The sequence below is a fragment of the Pungitius pungitius genome, chromosome 4, assembly GCF_949316345.1.
Source record: "Pungitius pungitius chromosome 4, fPunPun2.1, whole genome shotgun sequence".
NCBI lineage: Eukaryota > Metazoa > Chordata > Actinopteri > Perciformes > Gasterosteidae > Pungitius > Pungitius pungitius.
In genome coordinates, this window is record NC_084903.1 from 69,832 (window position 1) to 84,609 (window position 14,778).

The following is a 14,778-nucleotide window of genomic DNA, read 5'->3' on the forward strand; positions in this document are numbered from 1 at the left end:
CTCCTCGACCAGAGCCAGCATACGCCGAGTGCTCTCCAGAGACTGCAGGGGCAGAGAGAGAGAAGGCAAGTGATTAGCTGGGAGCCCACAAGAGAGCGAACACACAGATGCACTAACATGGAACATAAATTGTAAAGAGGTGGCAGCGTGTTGGGGAGGAGTATTAAAAGCTGTTAAACATACGTGTGCGACATGAAGAGGTAAAGAGAGAATATTTAAAAGTGTGTACACATCACTGATCCCGAGTCAAATAGTTGGGCCTAATTTGTCCTCTCACCTTCTTTCCTCTGATCCCAGGATTAATTATGTGATTTCTACCTTTTGTTTTGTGACTTTCTGCCCTCTGCAGGACTCTTTTCCACTCTCATCCGTTTCTTAAAACAAACATCATTTCATTCCTAATCCTCGTCTGGCTCTTTCCCCTGTGTTATCTCCATCTATCCTACCATCCCAGACATCCGTATTACTCCTTCTCCTCCCCTCCTGCCATAACCACAGAGCCTCTTGGCCTTACATTATCTCCTCATGAATGTTAAATAAGGCCATTGGAGCTGCTCAATTATTCTGCAGGACAGAATTATCTGTTCTTCCTGAGCTCTTCTCGACTCATTAAAAAGGGCAAAGTTCTTCCATTCTTGTTCTTTTTCCTCTTCTTCTTCACAAAAAAGGTATAGTCTTAATGAAAGACTTTGAGGACAAATTGTTAGAACAAGGGAGGGTTACAGTAGCTGTGTCTTGTCAGCCTGCAGGCTTTGGAGGGACATTTCTGTCCTCATGAAGAGGAGAATAGGCTGCAGTGTAGACCAAGTTTTATATTGTAATGATTTATGTTTCCCCAATTTCTCTATATTCTCCTTTCTGTTTGTACTTTAAAATGCATATCTTTAGCTGTGATGGTTTCATGTACAAATTTCCATTTAAAGTTCTGGATTTTTGGATTTCCAAAATAAAAGCTGGGTTTCCAAATCATAATTCTTGTATGTATTGTTTTGTATGTAATACAAAGTAAATACAGATCATTTCTAAAGAAAGTACAGACTTTATAAAGACTAGTCGTCTGTACTATAGAAATTATATAACACACAGTTATATAACTGGCCAGGATGCATACCAGAAATGCAACAAAGATTAATAATTAAATACTGTGTGAAACATCAAGCAATATCTGAGAAGGTTCAGGATCATATACAATCAAATTGGACTGTACCAACCACATCTTATTTTATGATAAAACAAATAGAATGTAAGGCATTACATTTATTTTCAGCAATAGAGCAGATGTTTGTGTGTTCTGTGTGTGTGTGTGTGTGTTGTACTGTACCTCATCGGCCACTTGGTCTGCACGGGTCTGCAGATCAGCCAGCTCATTGCGCATGTCTGATTCGTCTGCCATGGTGACTGTTGAACTTTGACCTCAAACAAGAACGACTGGAAGGGAGAAAGAAAGAGAAAGAGAGAGAGAGAGGTTAGCATAGCGAGGACACTACTGAATCAAGAGGTCGGACAACGGTTACTTGGTGCAGCATGTGACCCCAGGTTGTAAGAACGATCAGCTGGCATTTAACCCCGCATTAAACGCATCAAAAGGCAACAAACAGCTGTGCTGGGGGCTGTTTGTTGCCTTTGGGACCAGTGGGACGGGGGATACGATCCGGGGAGTCCAGCTTGAGTAGCAGATTGTTGCATTTGGAGAGGCAGAGACAGCTCTGGTCCTGTGAGATGACTCCAGCGCCAAGTTCCCACTTCAAACAAAAGAATGAAACCTCAATGATCATTTCTGTCCTGATCTGCGCTCGAATGCATCTCAAGGTCGGACAAGTAGTTCTGTTATATCACTCCATTTAGCAGCTATTGTCAAAGTGTCCTTCAGCAAAACAGCGAAGAGCGCTTTAAAGCGCACCTCAACTCCGTTAACAAAAGCACCTCTTCACAGGAACCGTAGCTACTTTATAGGAGGCAGGGATTACAACTCAGTGCAGGGACAGTCCCCAGGACAAAGTCAAAGCCGAAGTTGAATACCTTCAGTTGTGCTCACAAATACGACCATCAACACAGCGAGCGGCGGTTATTAGGTTTTCAGATACGAAAGGGTACAGGTGTTGCTGACTGAGCCGAGGCAAAGGGCAAAAAACCTTACCTCGTAAGCACAAGTGATGCATAATTTAATGTCTGAAATACTGTGAGTAAACATGCTGTGCTTTTGTGTACAGCCTCTAGTCACGCACGAAACGAACCACGCGGCGCAGACGCATGGTAACCTTCACCTTGCTGAGTTTTCCTCCTCTGGGATCGTCGGTGAATGGAGATGAACAAACTCCATCACTGCGTGAGGACAACGTCTCAGGACAGAGACACGGGTCTGTTTTTTCTCCTGTGACGCGCTGCCAGACAGTGTTTTGTGTAGCCACACAGAGTGGTGCCAGAGGAACGGTCCATGAAAAATGCACGTTGCTGTAACTCTGCGGGCTGACAGAGCGAAATGCTGCTGCTGCTGGTCGGGACCGAGGAGAAGAAAGAAACTGCTCCCATCACGCCTTCTCCACCTCCCTCCTCTGAACGGCTGGGCTTTTAATGAGGCTAACAACCCCATCCAAACAGATCTCGTTTGTGCATCTAATGCGTTCCTGTTTCCATCACACAAATCATACTGCAGAGTTTTGAGCGCTAATGTGGCTTGATATGAATTTAACCACCCAGCAGCCTTTTTAGCTTGGGGATCATTAAAGCTTCATGTAATTTAATCTATTGCAATACACAGCGCGGCAATGGGACCAAGGGACGGACGACTTTTGGCCTCAATCATGTGCAGGACGAAACTCATTTGGATGCATTTGCCCAGGCTTTGAAATAACGTCTGGGTTACGATGGATAAAAAGTTGTGATATTGCTGCATGGGGTCTTGTGTGTCTCTTTTAGCCCTTGTGTGACGCAGAAAGGCAGAAACAGCTTGTATTTCTGTGGATGTACCACTTCCAGCTAACGTCAGTAAGTCACTGTCACACGGTCTCTGAGGCCAATAGACACAAGGTCACTTTGAGTCACAGCTAGACGCTTGATGAAATTAAAAAGTATCTCCCTGCTCCTTCCCGCCTTGCGTCTGTCTGTCTCTGCCTCCATCCCGGCGGAGTCGTCAGGGCGGTTAATAATTGAACGTGTGCCGGGAAAAGAGATGGAGAGGACAGCCTTCTCAAAGTGCTTCTCCCTTTCTGTCATTTTTTCTCTTTGTCTCTCTCTCTCTCTTCTCGTTCTGTGTGTGTGTGTGTTTTGTCTGCCATACAACTTTAAAACATTTATGCCGCCATTTTACATTCCAGCCGTTCTACTGACACTGCAATCCAGAGTTATTTACAATGGGTGGAATTGCAGAATGAGGTCCAGTAACATGTATCAGCTGAATTTCAAGGGAATAAAAAAAGAGAAAGACTCCGCAAAACTGTGGGTGAGCTGAACCCAAGTCCACCGAGGTGTTAGCAGGACAAGAAACAGTCGCTGCGTTGATTTTACAGCCAAAAGGGACTTTTTTAAGCTGAAGGAGATCTTCTGTTACGTCTGTTGGCCACACTGTCTGGACACAGATTTATTTCTATTTATTTAAGTATCTGTAGGATATAAAAAAATAAATTGACGACCAGGTTCATAAATTAACTATAGATAAAATGCCCCCTTTCATTTATTGACTACTTTTGATTTTAACTGTTCCTTCCAAGATGTCTCCCGTCCGTCTGGTTTTTCTTCATTATTTGAACATATGTAATGATAATCAAAAGTTCTTTTTCATGTGCTTACCGTAAATCCTCAAATAAAGACCGGGATTCAATTAGTGGCCGGGCTTCAGTTAGTAGTCGGGGGAGGGGTCGATACGGACAAACAAAGTAAAAAGTAAAAGTAATATTTCATAAATACATGTTATCCTTATGTTTAATGTTATTGGCTAATTTCATAGAGTGTTGGCAATACTGTTGGTAGGGATGCGCTGGCGCAGCTCCGGCAGCGGGGGGGGGGAGGAGAACCGCACGCAAGTAGTCCAGGATGAGGAGAACGACGAGGAGGAGCTGCTGAATAATGAACTTGTTGTTCTCGATGATGAGGATGTTGAGGGGGACGCCGAATAGCTGTCCAAATGTTGCCTCATTACCGGTGAGCTTCGGATGTAACATGTAACCTAAGTATTATGTTTAGATGTAGACCTATTTTGCAAGGTCCATTTAGTTCGGAGTTTGTTTGCTGGTCTTGGCCATTTGGTTTCATTTTGGTTGTCTCCTGTTCTGTGATTGCTGTCCTTTGACAGGTCCAGATATTTATTGTTACATTGACACTGCAAATAAAGCGCTATACACGAAAAACTTTTTTTTTGCCGAATGAAATTTTTGACTTGCTTGATTGTAATTGAGAACATTGGAAAATATCTGCAATTAACGATGTATCTTAAGACTGACACTATGGTTTATTAATGATTCATTTCTAAATGGTTAGTCTCCAGAAAGTTGATTAGCTGTAGGTCTACCGGTTTCATTCTACCAGTAGCATATTGGTAAATGGTTGCAGGAAGTGCTGCACGCATATGCAATGAATGATATTAGCCTACTGTAATTATGCCCATTATTTTATTTAAATAATACAATTCTATAACAGAAGATACCGGTAAGTAAGATATATAGGCCTGCTACTAATACAAGCCTGCCCCAAATACAGGCCGGTGCGCTGTGCAGCCTGTGTAAATAAAAGCCCCGGCCACTATTTGAGGATTGACGGTAGTTAGCTGAAGGGGCAAGCAGGATGTGCCGAGCAAGGCCGAGACAGTCTGGCAGGATGGGGGTTCGCTGTCTGGTGTCGATTGAGAGTTAGGAAACAGTCGGACAAACAGAAGCTTCTTTGGTTACATATATATGGGAACGATTTATGTCCTGACTGAGGAAGCAAGGGAAACCAGCAACCAGCAGATGTGCCAGATAAGAGGGGTTGGAAATTCACACCACACGATCCAACATCCACACAAGTTCATTGTTTACTTAAGTCAAGGGTTCTGGACATTGAATGTGACCGGATCTTTAGATGCGGGGGGAGGAAGATCCTCCCCTACGGCAGCTTAGGGCCAATAGAAATCTTTCCTTCTCTGTCTTTTCGGGTTATAAAACATGATGTTCTTGCTGATGTTAGATAGTGTGTTCTTGCTCCTGCCTTTGCAAACGGAGCGCTTATACTTGACCTGTGATCTGACAAATAAATCTACCAGAAACGAGAGAAGTTGTTTGGCTGAATTCTTCCAGACGTCCCCATCCAGGCTTCCAATTTTTGAACACGTGCCTCTGATGCGTTTGTTCGCTCCTTCTCTTTTTAAATGATCTAACATTAACCTCTCTTCTCCACCTGAGGGAATGGAGTTTTTACATGGCATCAAACCAAGAGCGATTGTGTCCTTTGCTGTGACGTGTTGACAGCGTTGTCGTGGTTATGATGTGGCAGTGGTGTTGACGGTACATTTACAAAGCAACGCTAACTGAATCTAAATCCTGTATCCCTCATTGTCCAGGCCTCTCACTACGTTGATCTTCTGCCGTGTTATTGATCCGGCGCTCATTCCTTATCTCTTTGCAGGGGAGTGGCTGTCAACACGCACTGCAGTTCATTTCCTCTTACATTGTTTACGTGTGTGTCGCTCAGCTCTCTGTTTATCAACCTTATGATCAAACCTCAGAATCATCTTTTAGCCAATTTCTCTCCATCCGCACACAGCGATTATATGTCATTTAGCGTTGTTGGTTATGGTATTTAATATGTAAAACATATAAAGCTCACAATCACAGCCAAATTTGCTAAATGGGAGTAACAGGATTTTCTCCATGCTGGTTTCACCTTGACGCGACTGAGGTGACAAATTGGAGGTAAATTGGCAACAGTGCTGACAGGGCTTAAGGTGTTTACCTGAGACTTCAGTCTCTGCCCGGCTAGCCTTTACTCTACTTAATCTTTACATACATTTCAAATAGCAGCTCTGTTTATTCGCCGAATGTCATAAAGAGAGCCTTTTACCTGTGGCTGCCCCATCGATTACCCCCTATGGACATCACATCAGGACACTTTTTTGGATATTTTTATTTTAAAACAAATCGGATTCATGGGTTTGATAACAACACATGAGCTTGGTTCCAAATCTACACTATGTCCTAAATCTAAAACCACATTGGTAACAATATTGGACGTGAAGAGAGGAAATCAATCACAAACGTTCGGAAAGGACTAGTGATCAGACAAAGGTCTGCAGTTCTATTTGCACACAACAAACATCCAATTAGCAGTGACTTACAGTAGAAAATGCAAGTTTGCTAAGTCACTACAGTCCCAAATTGTGAGAGAAATCTAAGGATCAACTCATTTTTATCCCAAATGGATTTCCTTTCCTCCCCTCTGCCACCGTCCATCCGTCCCACTCTGAAAGTCACTTCCTCCTCAATGCGATACAGTCAAAGCTGTCGTAACACCACTTCCGGCCGCCCGCCTCCCCCACGCGCTGCCGCCCTCCACGACAGACGGCCGCCATAGGGCCCCAACCGCCGGGCTCAGAGAGATTAAAGTCATAAAGAGAATTTACTCTCCAGTGTTTTCTCTCTTCTTTCTCCGTCGTGCTTTCTTTGTTTCACCGGGTGCTTTCTGCACGCTCTCCATCCCTGAACATACATCCAGTAACCACGGCGAGACGGAAAACCCCTACGTGCCACCAACCCGAAACTGACCTGTACTAAACAGCCGGTGCCAGGTCGTTCTGTCATGAGGAATCCTCAGGAAGTGATACAGTTTGCTTGAAAGGGCGTGAGTAGCTTGAGACTCTCATCACCTACAGAAACTCATTCATTCATTCTACCAACCGGGTTAAGGACAAAAACGTAACAATAATTGACGAGGGATGTCTCGAGGTTATCGAGCGAAAGCACCATACAGACAGAAATAGCTTGATGGGAGAACACTGGCTTAGAGGGAGACATTAAAATGGCACCAATGAATTATTGATCAACATATGAATAGCATTTATTCTAAAAGCTGTGAAAGGGAGACGCAGAGACACAAGGTTCGGAGTAAGGGCATGACCTTGAAGAGCATAGCAGGTAAGAGCCTGCTCAACACGGCAGCCTGAGTTTTTTTATTGTTTGGTTTCAAAGAGACAAAAGCTGCCTCAATGAGGAGGGAAAAAGTCCAGTTGACAATATTTGCTCCAATATTCTTTTGTTTGGCAAAGAAAGCCCTGAATTCGTTACCATTTGTCTCCTTTTCTCTACCACTTTGTCTCCTTCCTTCCCACAGAGCCATCACAGGCCAATGCGGCAGGGATCTTTTGGAAATAGGTGAGCGGCAAAGAGTTTTGGCACAAAGTTCCAGAAGAAGAACTGGATTAGCGCCGCCATACGCCGGCGTGATTCACCCGCAGCCACACCCACGGCGGACTACAGCAAAAAGCTATTTTGAGTCCTCTCATGGTATGTAAAATGGGAAAAAACCTGAAAACACCTGGTTGCAGACTTGTATGGGAGAATGTCAGTATAAAAGCCGCCTTGTTGGGAAGATACTTTGAAGCTATTTCACCTGTTAGTGAAAACACCAACATTAGTTATCTATTCACCCTTTAATTGTATCCTCCAGCATTTGCTGAGTTGTATTTAACCTGACAGAGGCAGCGCTCATCTGTGGCGCCTCGGTGGACACACGTAGTACAGGAGAGGAGAGACCCAGCAGCCAGGCTCGTTAAGCAACCGTCTCCACTAGCAGAGAATGCAGGCCGCCCCGACTCCTAACCGAAAGGAGCTCTATCAATCGAGCACAGCTTTTGCACATTAGGGCGAGGGGGGACGCGCACTGTGGCTGCACAGAATCCCCCACAGTCAGTGGAAACCAGGTCAGCTTGTCGTTGTGTTGTTCTCACGGCTTTACGGAAGCCACCGACTCGAAATCTAGGGATAATTCTCAGTCTTCTCTCTCCGTTAGGCATTTCTTTTTGGGTCTTTTTTTTTTGAGGATTATGTGGAGAGGCGGCGCACAGATGAGACGGTGGGCACAGCGTGACTGGAAATTAGCAGAGCTATTTCTGCAGTGCTCCCTGGTCCCTTGTATAATAGAGAGTAGATGTGGTTGTATGTACAGCAATTGTACGACACAAGACTGAAGCTCGGGCGAAGCAGAGGCGGCGATTTACCACTCGGAGGAGCACGAAGAAACAGTGATGGTTTCAACACAGTTGCATCTCTTCGCTCTTACTCTTGCACGTCTCTTACCTCAGCAGTGTCTCACACTGACGGTAAGAGAGGGGACGTTAATTGAAATATTAATGATGATTAATGATCTTGAATAACAACAGGGCAGAATTTCCCCTCAGGAGCATTTCACAGCCGTCTCTCCTCTGCCTGTTCAAACGCGAAGTGAAGGAGACTGCAGACTCACTGTGTCGCATTGAAAACGCCTCTGCGTGTGTGTGTGGGCATGCATGTGCGCGTGCATGTGTGTGTAGTCCGTTTTGGTTAGCACTCGGGGCGTCGGAGGGTCCAACAACTCACCGCATCAAAGCAGAACCATGTTTCATTATTCACCGGATAGAGGCAGGTCAACATTATTAATGCAACAGCACTTTGTGCGCGCATACAGCACATTAATGTATTTGCTTTGCTTTTGCTTTTTTTCTAAACCCATCCAGCTCTCTATTATTGTTGCAGCAGGCGGTCTCAGTGAACAAGCCAGATCTCATTATATATTTTCACAGGTTTTTCTAATTTAATGCTGTGAAACCCCACTATGGGGAACCACCTGGGGTCTACCTGGTTTAACAGACATGTTTGTTGGCAAAACTATATTCATAGATAGATTCAGTCATACAGGTTTCCTTCATTACAAGCAGACAAAAGATATATTTTTTCATTGCAGTCCGTGTCGACCTATAAGCAGTAAACAAGATGTGACCGGACCAGAGAGCATGATGGGAGCCTGAGGGCTAAGCTATTCAGACAGAACCCCCACCACTTCATGCCTGACTGCTAATGTACTATACATGTAACAGCCACGCTTACGCTGTCCTCCAAGATGCTTTATCAGACTAGTTCTATTATTGGATAGAAAATCAAATAGTGCCAGTTAAAAGAAAGCTGGGCCCACAGTCGGTTCAGTCGGACAGATCTCGTCTTAGATGTATAAATAACAACTCTGGAGGGAAAGAAAAACAAAATTTGCCCACATTCTCTATAACATTTATCATCAAAAGCTGACTGTGAAATGAGAATATCAACATAGTGGCCTGAATTACTCGAGATGCAATCAGTGTTTTAAAAAAGAAAGTATTGTAGATGCAGCATTCTAATGTATAATATGTGTAATATATTATATTTATATCACCCTCGAAACATATTGATGAGGGGAACAAAATGCACTCGAGCCAAGGCTTTGAGGTATTTCATTATCCACATCTTATTCTATTCAGTAAGACCGCTTCAGATTCAGCGTGTTTGGGGAGAGCAGCTTCATAATCGTGCTTCCCTAAATCACAAAGGTTAAATGTGAATAGAACGAGATGGAACAGCTCATAAGGCGGCGGTTTTCATGCCCACGGCAACGCCTGTTGTGCCAATATGGCGTCGCTGAATTAAAACCTTCCCTACGGAGAAACAGGAAGGACGCGCAGGGGGGAAATCTCCTGTGGAAAATTACACATAGAGTCAAGAGGATAAACGCACAAGAGTTATTTTTATGCTAAAATACAATGAAATTTGACCAAAACGGACACCTTGGATATTAATATGCCCAAATCTGCTTAATCTCAGAACATGAAGGGCTAATTTTCTGGCTAAAAGGTTACGCAGCACAACAGCTGAGCAAGAGGTACAAGGTCACAACCTGAAAAATGCAGCATCCATGATGATGATGCTGATTTTTTAACACCTTGGTGATGATGAGAACCAAATGTCTCAGCATTCAGCGGTTTTTGTCTCAGCTGAGCAGGGATGAAGGCGCAGATTGCGTTTCTGCCACTTCGTTACATAATCCGAAGGAGGACGGACAGCGGGCTGCGGCGTGGAGCAGGGCGTGCTGGCATCGAGACAGGCAGCAGAGAAATGCACAGACGGGTGCAGAGGTGGAGCGCTCCATCAGGAAAACACCGCATCCTAAACTACACGTCGAAAATGTTCCAGAAACAACTTCGAACCGCATCCCAGGGTCTTCCAGCGCCCGCAGCCACCCGCGGGCGCCGCCTTCAGACGGTAGAATCCGTCAACGTGTTGGCCATAAATTAGGTTTGAATGATGTGCAGACACATCGTGGCGGTGTGGGACGTACGGGGGATTCAAAGCAATCATCCTGTGGCCTGCAGGGATAATCACTGCAAAGCCCCGCTGTCCCATTCACTGAGGATGAAACCCACCAGATTAATCTGTAGGCCTACAGGACACACACACACACACGTGAGGGGGGAGAGATGCCTCACAACACTTACATAACACATGGATGGGCCACTCTCTTCTACTTTACCTCCCTCATACATGCTTTCCCTTTTTTTGCACATTCACATCGTCTCTCTCCACTTTCTGCCCCACCTAACAAGACCTACAGTCCATCTGTGACGCACACACACACACACACACACACATTTACCCTCTATCTATCTCTCTCTCTCTCTCCAGCCCTGCCTTCCCACCGCTTCTTCTCCTCTGACTTCATGTATTCGAATGGACAACTGTCAACACGCTGCTCTTTACATGCTCTTTATTTGTACACTCACGCATACCTAGTGCTGACACACACACATGCGCACACACACACACACACACACACACACACACACACACACACACACACATATATATATATATATATATATATATATATATACACAAAAATATTACCAGCCAGCCAGATATTTGAAAAGCATCAAGGTATACATGCAAATCCCCATACAATGAATGTTAAAAAAAGAACACATTGCGCTCTGTGTGATGATATATGCAGAAAGACAGCACGTGGTATATTTTTGGCACCACACAGACACAAATATCAAGCATAGAAATATTAGAAGTAGTTTGTTTTCCATCTTGAAGAATGCTCTGCGTTTGAAAAACCTTAATAAATGAACTGTTGTAAAGACAAAGGGAGCATCGAGGATCAGAGGAATCGGGTTGCTACAGATCTGCCACGTCATGGCGAAACTAAAATTCAAGACACTGCAGTCACATCCCTCCCAGTGATGGTTCGCATGCTTTTTAGGCTGACATCGTTCCAAGGTTCCCCGTGGAGTTTATCCTGTAAACAAACAAGAAATGCCAAAACGCATCGTGTGCCTCTCTGAGCTCATTGCCGCCGTGCACAACGCCAGAGGAAGAGAGAGTTTAGCACCTCACCAAAAAAGGCCACGTGGCAGTGCCGTGTCACGTCCTGGAACATGATGGAAAAAACGGAAATTGATTCACCTTTATATTTTCTTAGTATCACTTTTAATCTTCATGCTTGGGGAGGTTACTGAGCAATCCAAGTGAAAAGTCTCGAGTCATTGTGTGTTGAAGGCAGAAGGAGTCATGTGACTCAAGTCGACCCCTGTGTAAGTAGCACAAACAGTTTACCTGCACGTACACACTCGGTGGGCCTTGAAAAAAAGAAAAGCCAATACATGATGATGGATTCCATGAAAGATGGAATCACAGCTGAAGAAGAAAAAATATTCGGATGATTGGTCCGCCATTGATAAGTTTTAAGAGGGCATGCCCAAAACAAATCTTTATATAAAAAATCCCACATGGTTAGAAATTGCCAAGAACGGACTGCAGACCCGATCTGCCAGCTTGATTTTACCTGCTGGAACCTGAAGAGTAGCAACAAGCACCGAGAGACAAGATCGAGATCACAGCGTGTTCTCGGATGTTACTGTTCTTTTCTTTTTCTACCATCCGGCACTCTCGTCGCAGATCACCATTGAAATTCAATAAGGAGAGAGCAAAAAGAACGAGACGCATATATAACGAGGGGAATTAATTCAACTGTGACTGTGAAAAGGGACAAGAGGGAGAGTGTGTAGCCGTTGGTGTGCGGATGCCTGCGCGTTGTTTTTCCAAGAGATGTGGCAGGAGGCTGGTGGCAATTTCTCGCCATTCTTCCGTGGGCAGGGTGATGGATGGGTGCGTGGTGGGTGCTGAGGACTGGGGGGGGGGGTTGTGACAGTCGAGGCGGGACTCATTTTCTCAGCTTGAAACAGATTATTCATGCGCCTCGACTTCATGTTCATTTGTGGAGGAAAAAACCCCACCTGTTTATGACGAACGAGAAATTCCAAGCGACCTATTTTTTTAGGGTTTTGTGACACTCGGAGGCCTTTTTTAACACCTTATCAGCCAGATAGATGGTGAGGACCAAACTGTTGTCCATCAAAGTGCTGACAAAGAAAAATAACTGCAGCAAGACCTGATAGTTCAGTGCTTTATTGCACATCAATGTGTTCCCCTCTACTAACAAAGCACATTTTCCTTTGTAGCAGACTTGAATTAAAGAACGTAGATGCAACGTGTTTACTGTCGCTTCTCATAACAGAATATACAGTGAATATAATGACTGTAGTACGGCAGACGAAGTGCAGTTCTGTCCTGCACACAATGAAGAGAGTCATATTTATGGGGTTGAAGCTCTGTTTCTGAGGGATATCATTGGTTACTGGTGTTTTCACTGGCGCTTTCTGGTCGCATTCGATTGCTTATTGAGTTTTCAATTTCAATGACACACAGGCTTTTAGTTTTGATGAGTTTGATTTACACAGCCGGGTTGTCGTTCGCAAACAAGTGCGTATTTAAAACGTTGTGTGGGAGTCAATGTGCTGATGGTTTACCGGCTCAATGGAGAAGGCCACGTGAGTTATGCGAAGTTGTGCTCTAATTTCTTCAATTTCTTCTGTTGAACTGAAGCAAAAAAATCCAAGAAATGTATTGGCAAATAAATGTCAGAACGCTCGTATGCGGCTGGGTGCATTTAAGTTGAGGTATCGGCGCGCGCTGAGGGCTCAGGTGTCATTTCCTGTCCTAATGGGATATGCGTTTACTCCGGGGAAAACAAATCACAGGGCCTAACAACGACAACACACACGAGTCACTCCGCTTAAGAGTGGACGTGAGCTCTTTGTCCTGCTGACAGATACAGGGTGGGACGGAACGAGGGAGGGACAAAATTCTGTATGCCGCTCGTCTTTCCCTTTTCTAAAACAAAGCATTATTTGAATGTCCTTCCTTTAAAAATAAAAACAACTTGTTTCTAGTAGCAATCTAGTATAATCACACATAAATGATCTTTCTACAAATACCATTTCACTGATCCAGAGAGGAATAACTATATGTTCCTGTGTTCCCCACATCGAGACACAGGGACAGAACTGCAGCCAAGCTGTTGGTGCGCAGACAACTACAGTGATTTGGCAGAGTGTGTTTCACCGCAACGTACACCACAAACGGAAAGACAGACATAGATAGATAGGAATATATTGATAGATGGATATGAATAGATATATATATATATATGGATAGGTAGGTAAATATAATGGATAGAAATTGATATATTTGGATAGATAGGTATGAATATAGATAGATATGGATAAATATGGAAGGATACATGTGGATAGACATCAAGATATATAGATATAAAGATATGAATATAGATAGATAGATATGAATAGATAGACATGAATATAGATATATGGATATGTAGGTAAATAGATAGATATAATGGATAGAAATAGATATATTTGGATAGATAGATATAGATATAGATAGATATGAATATAGATAGATATATTTGGATAGATAGATATGGATGGATGCATAGATATGGATTGGTCCTTAAAAGAACAATGCAAAACAACGTCTATCTGAACCTGATCTACCCAAATATTGACAACGTATGAAGGAATTCGATCATTTTGTTTTTCAAAAACGGATGAACGAAGATGAACGCATCCAATAAAACTTCAACGCAGCACCGACAATCGCAGAGCTGCGCAAACACACGCACACGCACACACATACGCGCACGCACATCGACACGTACACACATACGCACTTGTTTAAGGGAATATTGTACATTTCCACAGGCAGAGCTGTGATTTGTTGCGGGAGCTCGCGTGTTTTCCTCGCGGAGCTGTCCGTGGTGCTGAAGCACCACACAGCCTCAGCGCAGCCTTTTAGAAACACGGGAAACGTGCTTCCCACCGGCTGCTTTATCTGTGCATTTAATCCTTACAACAAACAACGACTTTAAGCCTGTAATATATTTAAGACGGAAGCTCACCTGCAAACACGGACACGGAAACGGCAGCAAAGTGCACCGCGTTAAGCGCATTAATCGATGCAGCAACACCACGGGGACGTTTACACTGGTTTGGCCTTCAGATATGAATGCATGGGCTTAGAAATAAGATGTCAGCTTCTTTGACTAGACAAACAGGAGACCATGTCGCAGGAGGAAAACGTTAATAAGACAAGACACATCCCTGTGAAACTATACAGGGGCGTATTTTCTGAATAATTTAAATTAGTGGACGTGTTCTCGACTAAATAGACTGAAAGCCAATCTAGTCAATCCTACCTGGTCAATTTTATTCTGCTCCTCTTCTTCGTCTTCTTTTTATTTTTCTGTATTTGTTTCGACCCAGGATGAAAATGTCCGTCCGTGCTGGCGCTCTTCTTAACGGGACTGTCCCCGGTGGAGGCGCTCCGCCCCCCTCCACCCTCCCCACCGACAAATCAAACACTTCCTGTTCACATTTTACAAAATAATGTG

At 44.0% G+C, this 14,778-nt stretch overlaps 1 protein-coding gene across 1 annotated transcript in view; it reads right to left on the reverse strand.

Annotated features, from left to right (window-relative positions):
• Nucleotides 1-14,725, reverse strand: part of LOC119224506 (synaptosomal-associated protein 25-A-like) — a 30,665-nt gene extending 15,940 nt beyond the window's left edge. Inside the window, exons 1-3 of the mRNA XM_037481516.2 lie at nt 14,584-14,725; nt 1,322-1,428; nt 1-42 (exon numbers count right to left, since the gene is read on the reverse strand). Of these exons, the coding sequence (XP_037337413.1) occupies nt 1-42; nt 1,322-1,393 (114 nt within the window). The 5' untranslated portion in view covers nt 1,394-1,428; nt 14,584-14,725. The remainder of the gene's footprint in view (nt 43-1,321; nt 1,429-14,583) is intronic.
• Between the last annotated feature and the right edge of the window lie 53 nt (nt 14,726-14,778).